General features: G+C 53.4%; 3 protein-coding genes across 3 annotated transcripts; 2 read left to right on the top strand and 1 right to left on the bottom strand.

Moving 5' to 3' along the window:
* Window positions 1-7: 7 nt before the first annotated feature.
* On the bottom strand, window positions 8-1,538 carry FAM43B (family with sequence similarity 43 member B). Its single transcript, XM_054647930.2, has one exon. It carries the CDS (start codon window positions 1,109-1,111, stop codon window positions 221-223), a length of 891 nt encoding a protein of 296 aa, XP_054503905.1. The 5' UTR covers window positions 1,112-1,538; the 3' UTR covers window positions 8-220.
* A 117-nt stretch (window positions 1,539-1,655) lies between these two features.
* Window positions 1,656-6,325, top strand: CDA (cytidine deaminase). Its single transcript, XM_054647990.2, has 5 exons — window positions 1,656-3,241; window positions 3,634-4,162; window positions 4,438-4,549; window positions 4,806-4,863; window positions 5,507-6,325. The coding sequence occupies exons 2-5, from the start codon at window positions 3,988-3,990 to the stop codon at window positions 5,618-5,620; spliced, it is 459 nt and encodes a 152-aa protein (XP_054503965.2). The 5' UTR covers window positions 1,656-3,241; window positions 3,634-3,987; the 3' UTR covers window positions 5,621-6,325.
* Window positions 6,326-7,546: 1,221 nt separating this feature from the next.
* On the top strand, window positions 7,547-17,136 carry PINK1 (PTEN induced kinase 1). The gene is made up of 8 exons (XM_054647816.2): window positions 7,547-7,897; window positions 9,850-10,149; window positions 11,090-11,193; window positions 12,803-12,985; window positions 13,357-13,520; window positions 14,475-14,602; window positions 15,340-15,576; window positions 15,950-17,136. Exons 1-8 carry the CDS (start codon window positions 7,577-7,579, stop codon window positions 16,208-16,210), a joined length of 1,698 nt encoding a protein of 565 aa, XP_054503791.2. The 5' UTR covers window positions 7,547-7,576; the 3' UTR covers window positions 16,211-17,136.
* The last annotated feature ends 106 nt before the right edge of the window (window positions 17,137-17,242 follow it).

Below are 17,242 nucleotides of genomic sequence, written 5' to 3'. Positions count from 1 at the left end.
CACCGCAGAAAACACACATTAATTTTATTATTATGGCCGCTGTGGAGGAGGCACGAGAGCAGGTTCATGTGCGGGGCCGGGTGGGGGTCCCTGGGGTGCAAACCCACCCCCACCATGGGTCTTCCTGCAGACGGAGCCGCCGTCTTGTCCAGATTGCTCCCCGAGGAGGGTCCAGCACCGGCTCGGGGCGCACCGAGGGCACCTCGTGTCCCGCCGGCGCTCAGCACACGGCGGCGCGGGGCCCGCGCAGGCTGCAGCCCCTCATGTCGCTGGCCAGCCGCAGCACGGCCGCTCGCTCGGGGTCCCCCAGGGGCGGCCCGGCGCCGAAGGCCTCCTCCTCCTCCTCCTCCAGGATGGAGCTGAGCCTTGGGGCGCAGCGGGCCCGCTCGGCCGGCGGGCGGTAGGGACACTTGGCGTTGAGGAGCCTGCGGAGCGGCACCAAGGGCACGATGGCGTCGCCCAGGAGCTGCTGCTGGACGTGGCGGAAATCGCTCTGTCTCTTGAGGCGCTTGAACTCGTTGAAGGCGGAGGCCGAGGTCTGGTAGAGGAGCAGGGCCATGGCGCGCGCCTTGTCGGCCTTGGAGACCAGCACGGCGTGGCAGCGCAGCACCACCGCCTTGTTCTTCACCTGGTGCCGGTACACCCAGGCGAACACCTTGGGGTGCCGGCGGTCGGCGGCGCAGTAGGTGATGCGGTGCAGCAGGTACGCGTGGCCCGGCCGGCGGGTCCCCTTCTCGCAGGGCGTCATGCGGATGCCATGAGGGCCCAGCGTCAGCGTCATCTTGGCCCCGCCGGCGCCCGCCTCGCTCTTGGCCCAGATCTTGCCCACCGCCTCCTCGGTGCAGCCCTCGCCCTTGGCGTGCAGGGTGACGGCGTTGCCCAGGTACCTCACCGTGTACGTCGGGTCCTCCTTGTTCAGCTCCACTTTCTGGCGCTTCCCGCGGAAGACGCTGCCCAGGCGCTCCAGCGGGCACTCGGGCAGCAGGTCCGGGCAGGAGCGGAGGAAGCCGGCCAGCAGCGCCGCGTAGCTCAGCCCCGGCCCCAGGCTCTTGCCTTTGCACTTACGTTCATTTTCCACCAGCACGAACTTGCTCCGGCGCCAGGGCAGCATCTCGGCTCCGCTCCGCTACCGCCGGCCTCGCTCGCAAGCAGCGGGACCACCCCCCCAAGCCCCGCAGCCGGTCTGGGGGGTGTCCCCGCACCCCCCGCGCAGGGGGTGTCGTGCCCTACCCCGGCAGCGGGACGCGGCCCCGTGTCCGATCCGGCTGCCCACGGAGGATGCGGAGCCGAGGAGCCGCCGCGTTCCGGGTGCCGCCTGCGCCTGATGCTGCGGGAGCGGCGGCGGCGGCGGCTGCGGGGACGCGGCTCCTCCGTGGGCTGCTCCACCTCCCCGAGCACGCGGGGAGCCGCCGGTGAGCGGCCCCCGCCGGTGAACGGCCCCGTGCGCGCCCGCTCCGAGCCCCGGCAGCGAGAGGAAGCCGGGGGGGAACCCAGCCCCCCATGCCCATGCAGCAGCCAGACCCCCAGCGCCGAAACACACCGGCGTCAGGGGAAATTCCCTCATTTCCCACCTGGGTGTGGGGATGATTTTGGGAGGGTCAGATGATGGCTTCTGACACGGGAACGACAAAAAGGTGGGGGCTTTTCCCCCCAAATCAGTACGTGTCACAAGGGTGTGTGCCAGGATTTGCAGACCCTGCAGGTTTGCAGATCCTGCAGGTTTGCTGGCATTTTTTCCTCCAAACCTCCCATTTGCTCCTGTTATATCCAAGCCAGTCAGATCTCCTTGCTGCTCCTCTCCTTTTGGGCTGAGCTGGCTTTTAACCTGTTGCTTTTATCTCTGGCCAAGGCCCTAGGACAGCTTCTCTCCAGGAGAAATGGAATTTTATTTACCCATGGCACGGCTCGGGGGGAATTTTTTGGGGAGCACTGCAAGGTTTCAGCCCTGCAGTGGAGTCTGAGGCTGCTCAGGATTCAGTGCCTTTGGCTCAAGCCCTGATTTCCACCTTTTTTTTTTTTTTTTTTTTTTTTTTTTCTTGATATCTGGACATAAAGCAGGGAGACCCCTGGGCTTGGGGATGCTCTGTTTGTCTTGGGATTAAAAAATGGAGAGGAGAAAGGGGTAGAATAACACCATGTTCCCCCACTTTTAGTCTGCTTAGGGAAGAAAATCAGAGTGGGGTGTTGCAGGGAACGGAAGCCATTTCCAGCAGCTTCCCAGATTTTCTGCAGTTTGAGTGAAGCAAATACAACCTTAAAATAGCAGCTTCACAGGCAGACAGCACCAGCCCCACTCTCTCACTGCCGTGGCCTTGACAGCCTTGTAGGATTTTGCAGCCAAAATAATAAAAAATGCATGAATTTGTCTGTTTTTCAGCTTTTCTGATGCAAACATGGGCTGTATGGTTTGCTCCCAGTGCAAGGATGGTTTTGGGGAGATGGCAATTAGGGAATTAGTGTTAATGAGGGAGATTTCTATCTATGCTAGCCTCTGTCTTTCATAATTTCTATTCTTGCTCTTGTTGACTGAGGTGAGGACTGTGTTTACTTGCTCAGTGTTCATATTGAGAGGGCAGATGTGAACCCACTCTGGAAGCTTCTTTATTTAGAGATTCCACATTATTGGGGTCAGGGGGCTGTGGTGTCCCTCTACACTGGTTTGATCCCACAGTGCCACCCACAAGTTGCCCTAGGACTGGTTTTCCTATTTTCTCCCAGATTTTAGGGGGCAAGGGAGGCTCTGCACTGTATGTAGAGGAAAACAACCTAGATTTGCACTTGAAAGCTGAGGAAAAGAGTTGTGGGCTGGTTCAGGGCTGCCAATCCCTCCTCTTACTCACTGCCCTGGCAAGTAGTGAACTGTCATTGCTGGGCTCCAGAGGGAACAAGCACCCTGGCAGAGTGTGGGAGATGGATTTCCTGGTTATCCCTTGGACAATAGGGATCTCAGCATCCTGCCCTGACAAGTAGTGAACTGTCATCACTGGGCTCCAGAGGGAACAAGCACCCTGGCAGAGTGTGGGAGATGGATTTCCTGGTTATCCCTTGGACAGTACAGATCTCAGCATCCCAGCTTTGGTTTCTTGGGGTGCCTGTGGTGGTCTCACTGTGCCATACTCAGTTTCAGCTCCCGGAGTTTCAGCCCCATCAGAAGCCACTCCCAGTTTTGGATGCTGCTTCCCAGCCTGTTGTGGCTCCTCAGCAGTGACCCAGCAGCAAGATTTGATGGCAAAACCAGCAGGTAAGGCCAAAATCCTCCCAAAATCCAACAAACTGGACAAAAATCCCAGTGATAAATCCCTGGGACCTGTGACAACCGTCCTTGCAGCTAGAAAATGGGCAGGAAGCTCCTTGGGCAAGGGGAAAAATAGAGAAATCTTTAATTAAAAAGCAATTTGATGATCACCTGGGAGCCCTTTACCTTGTGTGGGCTAATTCCCATGGAAGCACCAGCCAAACTGAATTTGGGCTCCAGCCTGAGGGCATCTGAAATTGGGCTTTTGACCACCTGTGTCTTCAGCCAGTTTCCCCTACTGCTTGTAGTTAGAAGACCTGGGAAAATATAATTTTTTATTATAATTTTTTAAATGCTTTTAATCTTATTAATTTATTTCTTTTGATCTCACTGATTAGGAGCTGTTGTTCCTTCCCATCAGGAATGATTTAAGGACATTTTCCTTTGGAGCCACAGAACCAGTTTTGAACTGAGGAGGAAAAAAACCCTCCAGGATGGTGGCGGAAAACTGTTCTGCCGGGACAGAGAAAGGAGGAAGTAAACAACGAAAACAGGAGAAATTGGAAAAAATGAGGCAGCAGGCCGGGAGAGGATGTGGGAATCCCTGCACACGGTGCTGTGGGGGCCAGGGCTGCCCCTGGGATGCTTCCCAGAGTTCAGCTGCGTGCCGGGGCGTTATCCCGGCCAGCCTATTTTCCAGGCGAGGAAATATTTAACCGCGGCGTCAGCGGGCAGGGCAGGCAGCTGCAGCAATGGAGAGAAGTGGGCAGCACCCGCTCCCTGCTGTCCCCCCGGGCCAGCCCCAGGGTGACCATCTGCAGCTCCTGCTGCGCCGCAGCCGGGAGGCCAAAAACTGCGCCTATTGCCCCTACAGCCGGTTCCCGGTGGGAGCTGCACTGCTCACCGCCGGAGGGGAGATCTTCTCGGGTAAGAGGGGATCTGAGACCCCCCCCGGGATTTTGGGGAGGCCCCAGCAAGCCTTGGCTCGTGTGTGAGGGTGTAGCGGGGTCATCCCGGGGTGCTGGTGTTGTGTGTCCTCCCCCGCTGCCTCCCGGCAGCCGCCATCCCAGACCGAGCCAAAGATCACAGCGGATGGGAAAATAAAGAGGGGAAGCAGGGAAAATGGCTTTTCTTTGTCAATTCCCTGGGAAGAAAGGAGCTGGTGGGGTTTGGGGTGGCTGATGCCGGGGTTGTCCCTGCAGGGTGCAACGTGGAGAACGCCTGCTACAGCTTGGGGATGTGTGCTGAGCGTGGTGCCATCCAAAAAGCCATCTCTGAGGGGCACACCAGCTTCAAGGCCATGGCCATCACCAGGTGAGGGTGCTCCGAGAGCTGGAGTGCTGAGGGATGGGGTGGGGAACCAGCAGGAGAACCCCCACTACTCCTCAGGGACAGCTTCTTTTGCAGCAGCCCCATTGTTTGGGGAGGGAAATAAAGTTTTTGCATGGTGTTTTTGGAGGAACTGGGGGACAAATCTGTTGCAGCTCTGTATTTATCGGGGCATGAAGGTCTTCTGCAGGTGTTCTCCCCTCCTCTGACCTCAGGACTCTGTGCCCTTCTCCTTTGGCAGTGACATGGGGGACCACTTCATCACACCCTGTGGCGCCTGCAGACAAGTGATGAGAGAGGTGACAGCTCGTGTGGGGCTCCATGGCTCATTCCCTGACCCCAGACACCGTCCCCTGACCCCAGGCATCTCCCCCTAAAACACCTGGAGGTTCCAAGGAGGGTGCAACCCCCCTGTCCTCAGCCCCAGGGCTGGCTCCAGGCTCCTCAAATTTCTTTATCTCCTGGCAAAGGGGTATTCCAGCCCTGGGTGGGTGTTCAGTGGGAATTCATTAGCTCACCTTCCAGCTGCGGGGTTTTGCCCTTGAGTCCTTGCTCTGGCAAGCCTGAAAATGGGGATTTTCCTGCAAAAGCTGAGCTTCCCACAGATTCTGTCCAGCTCTTATCTTCCTTCTGCATGGGAATCCCAGCACCCACACCTTGTTTTGGGGTTGTTAATATTTAATGGGTCGCGGGGCTGTGATCGAGGGTCAGATTCAGCAGGTTCAGAGGCACTGGGGCTCACACTGGTGGGGTGAAAACACAGGATCTGAGCCCAAAATATCCTCTGGGGGAGGTAATGCTGATAAGCCAACCCAAAATACATGTAATAGAGGGGGATGCTCCCTGTGAACCTGAGAAAATGGGGTATATGAGTAATTTGGGGAAGAAATGCAGGTTCTTCCCTTCTTCTCCCTCATCAGGCTCTTCTTTCTCCTCCTCTAGTTTGGCACAGACTGGGATGTGTACCTGACCAAAGGAGATGGCACCTACATTGTCAAAAGGCTGGAGGAGCTGCTGCCTACCTCCTTTGGCCCTGAGGACCTGAAGAAGGTCTGAGCAGTGTGGCCACCACCAGCCTTTGCCCTTAGGCACAGGGGACAATGGTTTTCCCCAATTTTCTCAGCCTGTAAGCAACTTTTTGGGAACAACACAGTGGGAAATTTGTTCATACTGTTAAGTTGCCCGTTCCTCTGTCTCATCTTCTAATTCAGTGTTGATTTGCAGGCTCCAGCTCCACCTTGCCCCGAGGAAATGGCAAAATCAAATAATAGAAATTCCCTGTTATTAGTAAAAAAAGCGTCCAGACATCCTTGTAGGCAAGGGAGGACATGGCTTTGGTGCAGAACTCAAACAGGCTTTGGTACAGAAACCATTCCTGAATAATGCAAAATCATTGCTTGGGAAAGTGCTGGATTCTTGAGCTCTAAAAAGAAGTGAAAGCAAGAGGGAAAAGGTCCATCAACCCCAGCAGTGATTAGTGACCCAATCCAGATTACGTGGATTGCAGGATGGTTATTGCACTGACCGTGTCCTTTGCTCCTTTCTTTCCAACTTGTTTTCCTTGCTTTTATTCTGTTTGGGGTGAAGAAGAGGACAAGTTTTTGGGGTGTTCTGGAGGGTTTTGTGCCTCCAGGGTAATGCCATTTGTTGATTGTATATTGATTTATAACACAATGATAAATGAATTCATTACATTTCCCAACCAGCACTGGGTTGAGCATTTCTGCCATGCCCAAGTGAAATAAAAGCAGTTCTGGTTTATCTCCTGCAGTTGTAGCAAGTGATGAAACACAGGGAGTGGGGTCCTGGGGCTGTCCTGCAGCCCAGGCAGGGCTGAGGGTGCTGGATGTGCCCTGGGAACCTCATGAGGTTCAGCAAAGCTGAGTGTAGGGTGCTGCCCCTGGCTCAGGGCAGCCCCTCAGTATCTGTACTGGCTGGGGCATGGAGAACACTCCTGCTGGGAAGGACTTGGAGATGCTGGTGGATGAGAGGCTGGATGTGCCTCAGCTGTGGGGCTGATCCCACAGCACGGGCAGCAGGGGAGGGATTCTGGCACAGGGTGCCCAGAGAAGCTGTGGCTGCCCCTGGATCCCTGGAAGTGTCCAAGGCCAGGTTGGACGAGGCTTGGAGCAAGCTGGGATGGTGGAAGGTGTCCCCGCCCATGGCAAGGGTGGGACTGGATGGACTTTGAGGTCCCCTCGAGCCCAAATCAATCTGTGGTTCTGTGATTTGACGATTCCACACACTGGGCTGTGCCCTGGCTGTTTCCAGGGCAGTGCTGTGCTCCATGCCAAGGCACTCCCAAGCAGTGGCATGCCCTGCATTGCACAATGCTTTACCTTGGTTGCACCCTGCTCTGTGCCCAGCTCCATAACCCATTCCATGCCCTGCTTGATGCCCCACTCCATCTCCCCTTCCATATCCTGCTTCAAGCCTTGCTACATGTCCCCTTCCATGCCCTGTTCAGTATCCCACTCCACGCCTGCTCCATGTCTTGCTCTATGCCCCATTCCATGCCCATCTCCACACTTCGCTCTGTGCCCCATTCCCTGTCTGTCTCCATGGCGATTCCATGCCCCACTCCCTGCCCATTCCCTGTCCCACTCCATGCCCCACTCCCTGCCCCATTCCCTGTCCCACTCCATGCCCACTCCCTGTCCCACTCCATGCCCATTCTGTGCCCCATTCCTTGTCCCACTCCCTGCCCCATTCCGTGCCCCATTCCCTGTCCCACTCCATGCCCATTCCCTGTCCCACTGCGTGCCCCATTCCCATTCCCATTCCCATCCCCTGTCCCATTCCGTGCCCCATTCCCTGTCCCATTCCCTGTCCCACTCCCTGCCCCATTCCCTCTCCCATTCCCCGCCCGTTCCCTCCCCGTCCCTTTCCCGTGCCGGGGGCGTGGTTTCGTGCCCAGTGGGCGTGGTTTAGCGATCCGGTGGGCGTGTTTCCGGGCGCGGTCTGTCGCCATTGGCCCGCTCGGGCCCCGCCCCCCGCGCTGACGCGTTCGTCATGGCGGTGCGGCTGCTGCTGGCCCGGGCCCTGCGGCTCCTCCCGCGGTGCCGCCCGCCCTGCGCGCCCCGCGCCCCCCGCCCCGACCCCCGCCCCGCGCCCGGCCCCGCGCCTGCCGCGCCGCCCGCCCCATGGCGGCCCTGGCTGGCCTGGCTGCCGGCCGCCCGCCGCCTCTTCCTGCGCGGCCCGGCGGGCGGGCTGGCGGCCGTTGCGCGGCGGGGCCGCGGCGGCGTCTGCCTGGCGCTGGCCATGGCGCTGGGCCTGGTGGAGCCGCGCCTGGAGGAGCAGCGCCGGGCTGAGGCGGCGTGTCGCCACATTCAGGTGGGAAGCGGCTCGGGGGTCCCGCTGGGCAGCGCCTGGGGCGCCCTCCGTGAGGGGAAGGGGGGGCCTTGCCGCGGGGGCGGCGTTCAGTCACCTCCCAAGAAGGGCACGGGGGGTCGCAGTCCTCCAGACATCCTTCATGAGAGAGAGGGTGGTCCTTGATGTGTGGGGCCCTTTGAACCCCCCCATGAACGGCACAGTGTCAGTGCTGAGGGGAGCTACATAGACACGCCCCCCCCGAAGGGTAGGGGGGTCCTTGTTTTGGGGAGTCCCTCAGACACCACCCACTAAGGGTAGTGCTCATGGCTCTGGAGAAGCCGTCAGACATCATCCATAAAAGGGGAGGGGGGTTCTGAGGAACCCCTCAGATGTCCCCTCTGAAGGGGAGGGGGGTGGTCACTGCTGTGGGGAGCTCTCCAGACTCCCTTGCTGAAGAGGAGAGCCTTGTTTTATGGTGCCCCTCAGACACCCCTCATGAAGGGAAGGGGGGTCACTGCTGTGGGGAGACCCCCAAGAGCCCCTGTGAAGGGCACACTGGGGAGCCCCCCAGACACCTCCCTATCTCTCCCCAAGGAAGGTGGGGGGTGCTTCAATGAGCAGCTGTCAGGCACCTCCCCAAAGGAGGAGTGCTGGGAGCAGCCCCACAGGCACCTCCTTCTCCCCAAAAACAGGGTCCTGGGGGAGCCTCTCACTCAGCAGCTCCTCACCACCCTAAAGCAGGTACTTTCAAAAGCAAGGAACCCTCACTCCCTGTCCCTCCACAGAGGGAGGGGGTCAGGGCCCTGGTGGTGGGGGTTTCATGTCCCAGGACACTGATGTTGATCCCCATGGGGATCCTGTAGTGCTGGGCCAGGCTGTGCTGGCAGGGCACGGGGCACGGATGGTACTGAACTTATTTCCTGGGTAAAAATAGACCTCTGGTGCTCAGAGCCAGCTGTCACCTGCTCCACCGACCAGCAGACACATTCCTGAAGTTTCTCCTGAAGAGGATGTTTTCTCTCCTCTGTCCTTGCTGGATTGTTCCATTTGCTGTCCCTGGTCTGTGTGCAATGACACATCCCTAGGGTGTCACCGCTGCTTTGGGGCTGCAGCTCACAGAGAAGGCCACTTGTTTGTATTGGTATGGTGACAGCTGGGGCAGCACCAGACCTGTAGGATCATGAACTGTGATGAAACTCCAGAACAGCCTCCTGTGTGCTGTTTTTCCACATCTCTTGATTTTCTCCCCCAGCTCCCTCCCATCATAGATTCACTCTTCCTCACACTAACCAGCCCTCACAGCTGACTGCCTCAAAAAGGCCACTGTTTTCCTGTTGCTGGTTTCAATTCGATTTTCTTTAAAATGCTGTTTACCTGGTTTGTTTATGGAGAGGGAGAAAAGTGTAATAATTAATAAAAAATAATAATAAATAATAATAAATAATAATAAATAATAAAAAAAAGTGTAATGCATCTGATTTCAGAAGTGTTCAGTTAAACTTTTCTTTACACAACCACAGAATCATGGAATGGTTTGGGCTGGAAGGGACTTTAGGCCCATCTCTTCCCACCCCTGGCAGGGCAGGGACACCTTCCACTATCCCAGCTTGCTCCAATCCCTGTCCAGCCTGGCCTTGGACGCTTCCAGGGATGGAGCAGCCACAGCTTCTGTGGGAAAATACATTTATATTCTAGATTGGCAAATGACTCCCCCTCCTGGCTCGTCTTCTTCCTTTAAAAAGGGCACCTTTAGAAAAGACTGGTTTAGGGGTAAATTGTATTGCACAAAATATATGGCCTGCAGGTGATCTTTCATGTGGTTACAGTGATTTGAGCCCAGTGCTTAGAGTCTGATTGAGACTTTCAGGTTGGACCATCCCACCAGGGTGTGTAATACCACTGACACACCAAGTTCTCCTTCACTGGGAAGTCTGGGCTAACTGAGCGGGTTTTTCTGTTCGTGTTCCTTTCAGACCGTGTTTGTTGGGAAGAACAAGCCGCAGAAAGATCCCCTGAGCTCCTTCCGCTGGCAGGGCTTCAAGCTGGAGGAGTATCTCATCGGCCAGCCCATCGGGAAGGGCTGCAGTGCCGCCGTGTACGAGGCAGCCATTCCCTTCTGCCCCGCTCCTCGGGCTCCTGCTGAGAGCAGCCCTCTCCCAGCCCTGCAGCAGCACCATGCCTCAGCTTCCCAGGCCGCTGAAGAGGAGCCTGTGGTGAAGCACCAGCCACAAGGGGCTTTTCCCTTAGCTATCAAAATGATGTGGAACATCTCGGTAAGGAGTTCGCTGAATCCCCCGTGTCTGTTGCTGGGGAATTCTGGCTGGAATGTTTAATACTGAAGTGTTGAAAGCGCTAATTGTGGAGTGCAGGATGAGTGTGTCACAACAGAGCTGTTGGTAGGTGACACTGGAGATGTTGTGTGTTAGTGCAGAGTCCCAGAGCGAGGTAATTGGCGTTTGTCATCCTCTGGAATCGGCACTGAGAGCTCCTGCTGGGGCTCTTGGGTATGGAGGTGATGTTTTGGGAAGAAAAGGTTTTCTGAGGCTGGCTCTATTGGAAAGGTCTAAGAAGGGGAAAGCCACTGCTGCCAGTGATTTCGGAATTGGTGTCCTGTCAGTGTCAGGACAGAGGTGGGTTTTCTTCCTGAAGAGTCAATGGTCTCAGGGTGCACAGTAACCTGCCTGCTGTGTCCCCTTGCTGTGAGTGACTGTCCAAGATCTGCTCCAGTGTTTCCCAGCCTGGGTGACTGGAGATCCAGTTCCTCAATGTGGCTCTTCTATGTTTAAAAAAATCCACGTGGCTTTCCCCATTGATGTGACAAGTGAATATTTCAAGATAATCTTCCAAAATGCCAACATCTGGAATCCCTTGGTCTCCAGATGTATCCTGGCATTTAGCTGTGGGCTCTTCCACTTGGGTTTGGAAGTTGAAAGTGAGTGCTGAGGTGTAGTCTGGATTGCTGATGATCAAGGGTGCATTTGAAGTGACAAATAGATTTCCTTCTGCAAATAAAGGCCTTGTGGCCTTCCTTAGTGAACTCTTTAAGTAGTTAATTGCCTTCTTTGATCTTCAAGGGAGGGAAGTCCTGGAATCTGGTCTCAGTTGACCCAGCTCCAGACATGGTGCCAGCATCAGGATTATCTGCGCTCAGCTCGCGCTGGGGCCGGGCGATTTCGGAGCTGGAACCCACATGGGGTGTGGTTGTTGTTGCAGGCTGGTTCCTCGAGTGAAGCCATCCTGGATGCCATGGGCCGAGAGCTCGTCCCAGCCACAGGCCTGGCCTTGTCCGGGGAATACGGAGCTGTCTCTGGCCGCAGGTATGGAGGTGGCAAGGTGCTGGTTTTATCCCTTGATTAATTTTGCAGCAATTTGTACTGTTAGAAGGTGGACAGGGCTTTCTAGAATAGCTGCTGAAAGCAGGTAAGCCTGGGGATTGTTAAGTTTGTTTGCATGCAGGGAATTGCATTGCTAAAGTATTTGGTCCAGAGGGGGTTGAAAGGGTGCACCAAGAATTTGGGAGCATTTGGGGTCCCACCAGGGTCTAGTGGCTGTGCCTTAGCTTCCCTGTGTTGAAATGTGTTGGCATTTGCTGAGGTAAAGGCTGGAGGAGCCACTGGTTGAACACCATTTAAATTTGTATTGTGATGCTTTTTAATTGCACTGCTGCAATCGGTAACAGTTTGAGTGTATTAAACATTAAATTATTTCACTGTAATACAATTTGACCGTGAGGTTTGAGAACTGGTTTGGGATAGGATGGGTGCTGGACAGGGAGGTTGAAACTGTTTTAGTGCAGGAAAAGTGATGAGAAGGGAAATGGAAATGACTTAGTTTGTACTCTTTGACCTGAGTGGGAAGTGAGCAAATGGCATGAAGGTGGAAAATCTCATGGAAACTTCTAAATTACCTCAAGTTAGCTACCTTTTTGTTCAGAAATGCATCTTTTTTTTTTCCATTTGAAACAATGGAGTCCACAGCCCAGATTGTCTGATTTAAATTTCAAATCCATCCTGGCTGCCAATACAAATGAATAATGAATGCTGTGCCCGTGGCTGGCTGGGAATGCAGTAGAGCAGCCAAAGGGATATTTGACATTCAGGGGATGAGAGATCTGTGTTGCAGACAAATAGGTAACCTGCATTTCAGGGTAGGGAGAGCTTCGTGCCTCTGCCATAAAATAGAGGTTCTAAATTGATACTCCCAGTGTGGAGTTGACCTTTATTATGTCTAACAAAGTAATTGTGTTTGAGTGTTACTCTCTAGAGCTGCTGTGGCTCTTTTTAAATGGAGAAGCAGCCTGTGCCTGGCTCTGCCTTTGTTAGCAGCATAGAAGGGTTAGTGGTGCTTGAGAAAAAGGAAGGCTGCATGTTATGTGTGAAGGTTTTTATCATGCTCTGTTTGTAGTGCAGGTAAAGCACCTTATTTCCTATTTGGCCATTGTGAATAGGGAGATCCAGTTACAGAAGAGCCCCTTGGACACCTTGGTTGGCTCAGTTTGCTCTGGGAGGCATTGGGGTGGATTCTGAGCTCTGGAGAGGTGCTGGGAGATGCCCGTGGCTGCAGTGGGTCCGTCCAGGCTGTGGGTGCTCTGCATTCACCTGGGAAGTGCTGGGCTGAGATGCTGGTTAGGAAATAGGCCATGAAACTGCTGCCCATGCTCTTGCTCAGTGAATGGATTCCAGGATGTGAGTGTCTGACTGTTTGCTTAATGTGCAGTCCTGTAATCCACCCTGTGCAGCTTTAATCTCTCTCTGATGATGCTTCCAGTGCAGAAAAAACGTGTTTGCTCCCTGCTAGGAAGCCCTTTGGTGTGGAGGACAGGCCATAATAATGAAAAGTAGTTCCAGCAATAACAGCAATGTGCCTGGGATCCATCAGAACCGACTGAGGCATTGGTGCAATCTGTGGTGTCTTTACTCTGCACAGAAAACCAGTCCTTGGGAGGAAGAAGCTGCAGCCTCATCCGAATATAATCCAGGTGATCCGAGCGTTCACGTCCTCTGTCCCTTTGCTGCCTGGAGCCTTTGCTGACTATCCTGATGTCCTTCCATTGAGCCTGAACCCCAGAGGGATTGGTCACAGCCGCACGCTCTTCCTGGTGATGAAGAAGTAAGTGGAGAGAAGCTGGTTAACGTGACTTGGGCTCTCTGTCCCTGCAAAGCTTGGGTCTGGGCTGCTGCCAAAGAGCAGAGTATGCTCTTGGAAACGCCTCCCAGGACCTGTTCCAAGTTCTTGAGGTTCTGACTGTGCTTCCACAATGAAGACAAACCGTTCTTTTTAATAATTACCCCAAATTAAAATGAGAAATGTGGAGTTTGTCCCCATTTGTCTGCCCTTCTAAGCCTGAACTTCACCCCTAGTCTGAGCACACTGCTAGAGATGGAGTAGAATCAGTAATGAGATGAGCCAACACTGAGGTTGAACTGCCAGTGATAAGCCTCCAGGATGCTAATTCCCATTTTTTTCCTTGTTCTGCCTAGCTACCCCTTCACGCTGCGCCAGTATCTGCAGGAGAACACTCCGGATGTTCGCCTCTCCACAGTGATGATTCTGCAGCTCTTGGAAGGCGTGGACCACCTTGTTCGACATGGAATAGCACACAGAGACCTCAAGTCTGACAATATCCTGGTTGAATTTGATTGTGGTATGTAGATCCCTGAGGATAAATGCCAGTTAATTCACAGAAGTGATTCGGTCACCTTGGTATTCGGGGAAGTCTCACCTGGCTGTGTGTTTGGGGGAAGAAGCATCAAACCTTTTGAATAATTTCAGGTTTAGTTTTTAGCTTAGTATTTGTTATGAGTGCAGCAAGTCATCGATCCTGCCTGTGCCTGAGGTTTTGGATCATTAACATGGACATAGTGTATTGCTGAGATGATGGATTGCATGAGCACAGCCAACATTGACTGGAGCATCCGGGAACACCACATTTGGGATGCTGCGGGAGCCTTTGCTTCAGGCTCTTGGTTCTGTCATCTTTCCCAAGCCAGAGAGTACAGAGAGCCTCTTAAAATCCCACCCCATGGCCAGGTTAATGGTGCTGCACCTTGGGATGATGAAACATGGGGTGGGAGGAAAGTGATCCAGCATTTTCTTCTACTTGTTCTCCTGTCAGCCTCTAACAGCAGTTTTAATTACCTGAGCTCTTTTTTGGTTGATTGAGATTCAAATTGGCAGGAGCAATAGGAGGCAGGCAGGTCTGTGTGATTAGGAGTGGAAGAATTTGGTTGAAGAGTATCAGGGAGAGAGACACAGAGAGACCATTGGAATCCACCCTGCCTTCCTGGAGACCGGCCCAAGAGGCGACAGAGGATTCTCTGTTCTCCAGGGCTCAGGATTTAGAATCATAAAATGATGGAATGGCCTGGGCTGGAAGGGGCCTTAAAGCTCTTCTCATTCCAACCCCCTGCCTTGGACAGGGACACCTCCCACTAGACCAGGTCACTCTACTGAATGTCTTTGCCCACAGTCTTGATGAGGGGATCGAATGCCCCCTCAGACAGTTTGCATTCCAACACCAAGCTGGATGTTGATGTGATGTGGTGTTTGGTGCTGCCAGGTCCTCCCAAACTGAACCCTAACTCTGTGTTGTTCACAGCTGGATGCCCCTGGCTGGTCATCACAGACTTTGGCTGCTGTTTGGCAGATGAAAGCATCGGCCTGAGGCTGCCCTTCACCAGCTCCTACGTGGATCGGGGTGGCAACGGCTGCCTTATGGCACCTGAGGTAAATCCCTCTGTAGCAGTGCTTTGTGGTGCTGGTTTTCTTCTTGTCCCATTGTTGGGGCTAAAAGTTTTGGTGGCATAGAAGGTTTGTGTCCTATCTTGAGTTAGGCTTGGTAAACATCTGTGCTGAACTATGTCAAATAGACACCTTGAGCTCTAACAGGTGAAATGTAATCAGTTGGTGTTACGAGGCAGAATCAGCTTTTCCTCCCCTCCCCCAAATTTACTCTTTAATCTTTATTCAGGCCCCTTTCCATGTAACTATTAAGAATTTTATGCAGCAGTTGCAACAGTAGCTTTTGGCTAAAGTTCAAGACTGTTGTGAAATTATTTACAGTTCCTTTTTATTTCTTTGATGATAAGAAATAATAAAAGCCAAGACACCCTTAACTGTCTGCTGGACCTGGAGCACCTTGCTGTGGTGTTGGTTGTTCATCTGCAGGTGTCCTGTCTCCATAATTCCAGCAGGAGATAGCCCTTGGAACTCTGGGAGTGCTGGTCAGGGACAACAGCTAAAGCCTCAGTGCAATGTTCAGACTCCTCCCAGCATCCCAGTGGGCAGAGCAGTGCCAGAGGCTTAGAGCATGCCAATAGGGAATATTTACAGCACAGATTCAGATGCAACCCACCTTTGGGTTCAGTGTCTAAGTTTATTACAGGAAAAATGCAGGTTTGAGCATTAAAAATCGAATTTCAGCACTCAAGCTGTTTGTTTGAGTAGCCCCCTCTCTGTGGCAGGTGATCACAGCATCACCTGGTCCAGGCACGGTGATCAACTACAGCAAAGCTGATGCTTGGGCTGTTGGAGCGATTGCCTACGAGATCCTGGGCCTGGCCAATCCTTTCTATGGCCACGGGGACTCCACTCTGGAAAGCAGAAGTTACCAGGAGGACCAGCTGCCAAGCCTGCCCAACCATGTGCCCCTCGAGGTGAGGCAGGTGATAAAGATGCTGCTTCAGAGAGATCCCAACAAGGTAAGAAGCTGTTGCCTTCAAGATATCCTCTTTGGGAGTATCCCTGGCAGATCATTTTGCCTTGGAGGGCTGTGGGTGCAGGGGTTAGTCCAGATCTCACTGCAGGATCAAAGGACAACATAAGGATCAAAGCCAAAAAAGTCTTTGCTGAGTGGTGCTGAATTGTTTCAGATGTTTGTGTCAGGACCAGACCTCACACTGGAGGGTTCCACACAACATTATATATATAGTAGTAGTCTGAAAGAGCTTTCTGATTCACAGGGTGTTGCCTTTTGGGGGGCTCCAGGGAGTTTTGGAGGTGCCAAGGCTCCATGCTGGTGATGTGGCTGAGTGTAGCAGGATCAGCTGATCTCCCCTCCCTTTCCTCTTGCAGAGGTTGTCTGCGAGGGTGGCAGCGAACGTGCTGCACCTGAGCCTCTGGGGTGACAGTGTTGTGGCATCCAGGACCCTGAAACCTGACCAGATGATTGCCTGGCTGCTCTGCCAGTCTGCAGCCACCCTGCTCACCAACAGGCTGGCAGAGAAGAGCCAGGTAGAAACCAAAATGAAGATGTGCTTCTTGGCAAACCTCGAATTTGAAGACCTCTGGGCAGCAATATTCCTGTTGCTGGCATGGAGAAGCCACTCTGGGTGAAGGAACCACCTGGAACATGAGCATCCCACATAAATGGCACTTTCAAAAGGCACTTAGGAACCTGTCCTTTCTGTCTGTCTGCAGTCCTGTAGTGCTTTAGAGAACAAACTGCAGGCCTGTGTTTAGGAGCTTGAGTTTCTCTCTAGCAAGTGTTAACCACGCTGCTTTTCTGTCCCTGCTAGAGGAGATGCCCTTGCTTCCTTACCCTCTGGGGGGATGGGAGTGTGGACCTTGCAGGTGTCCAGAGGTTTGTGGTTGGTTTTGCTCCCATTTGGGAATTAATTGACTTGTAAGTTGTGTGTTAAATGAAGCAGATGCTTTTCCAGAGGAGTGACTGGGAGAAGGCACTGTCTGGCTGCATTTTACAGAGAAACAATTCAACACACAGAAATCCAAGCTGACAAAGGGAACTGCAGTCTCTCTTCTTGGGGTAACCATGGTGGTTTGAAACTCATTTTCTTCTGAGCTGTGAAATGACAGCCTGAAATCTTCCTGATGAGGTGCTGCCTGGTAACGTGAGCGTCAGCAGCACTAAAAACCTCACAGTTGTACGCAGGATAGTGGAAGCACATCATCCTCAAATCCCGCTTATCCTTGTTCTTAACTGTTGTAGCTCTGTGGTGGTGGCTGCCCCAGGGTCCAAGGCTGAGTCAGACTCTCCAGTTAGGGATAATGCTCCAAGCAGAGTGAGGCTGGGCAGCAGCCCCTGTTTAAAGAGTTCAGTGTGATGCTCTGCTCTTTAACCTACCTGTGTTTCCTTCAATGAAATAATATCCTTTGGTGTGGAGGACAGAGACATGGATCTTTAAATAACAACAGCCATGTTTATGAAACAGTATTCAATTTCATGGCTATAATTGTGTTTAGAGGAACTTGGGGAGAAAGTTATTTATGCTTGTTGCACAATAAATTAAAGATTTAATGTGGCTGTGGCTGTGTGGGTTCTCTCAATCCAATTTGGGCTGTGGAGCATTGGTTCCGGGGTGTCTTAAACGCAAATTCAGCTCTTTCCAGTGCTAACTGTGGAACACG

Source organism: Agelaius phoeniceus, chromosome 24 (genome assembly GCF_051311805.1).
Source record: "Agelaius phoeniceus isolate bAgePho1 chromosome 24, bAgePho1.hap1, whole genome shotgun sequence".
In the NCBI taxonomy this organism is placed as follows: domain Eukaryota; kingdom Metazoa; phylum Chordata; class Aves; order Passeriformes; family Icteridae; genus Agelaius; species Agelaius phoeniceus.
This window is presented reverse-complemented; position numbering and strand designations above follow the sequence as displayed.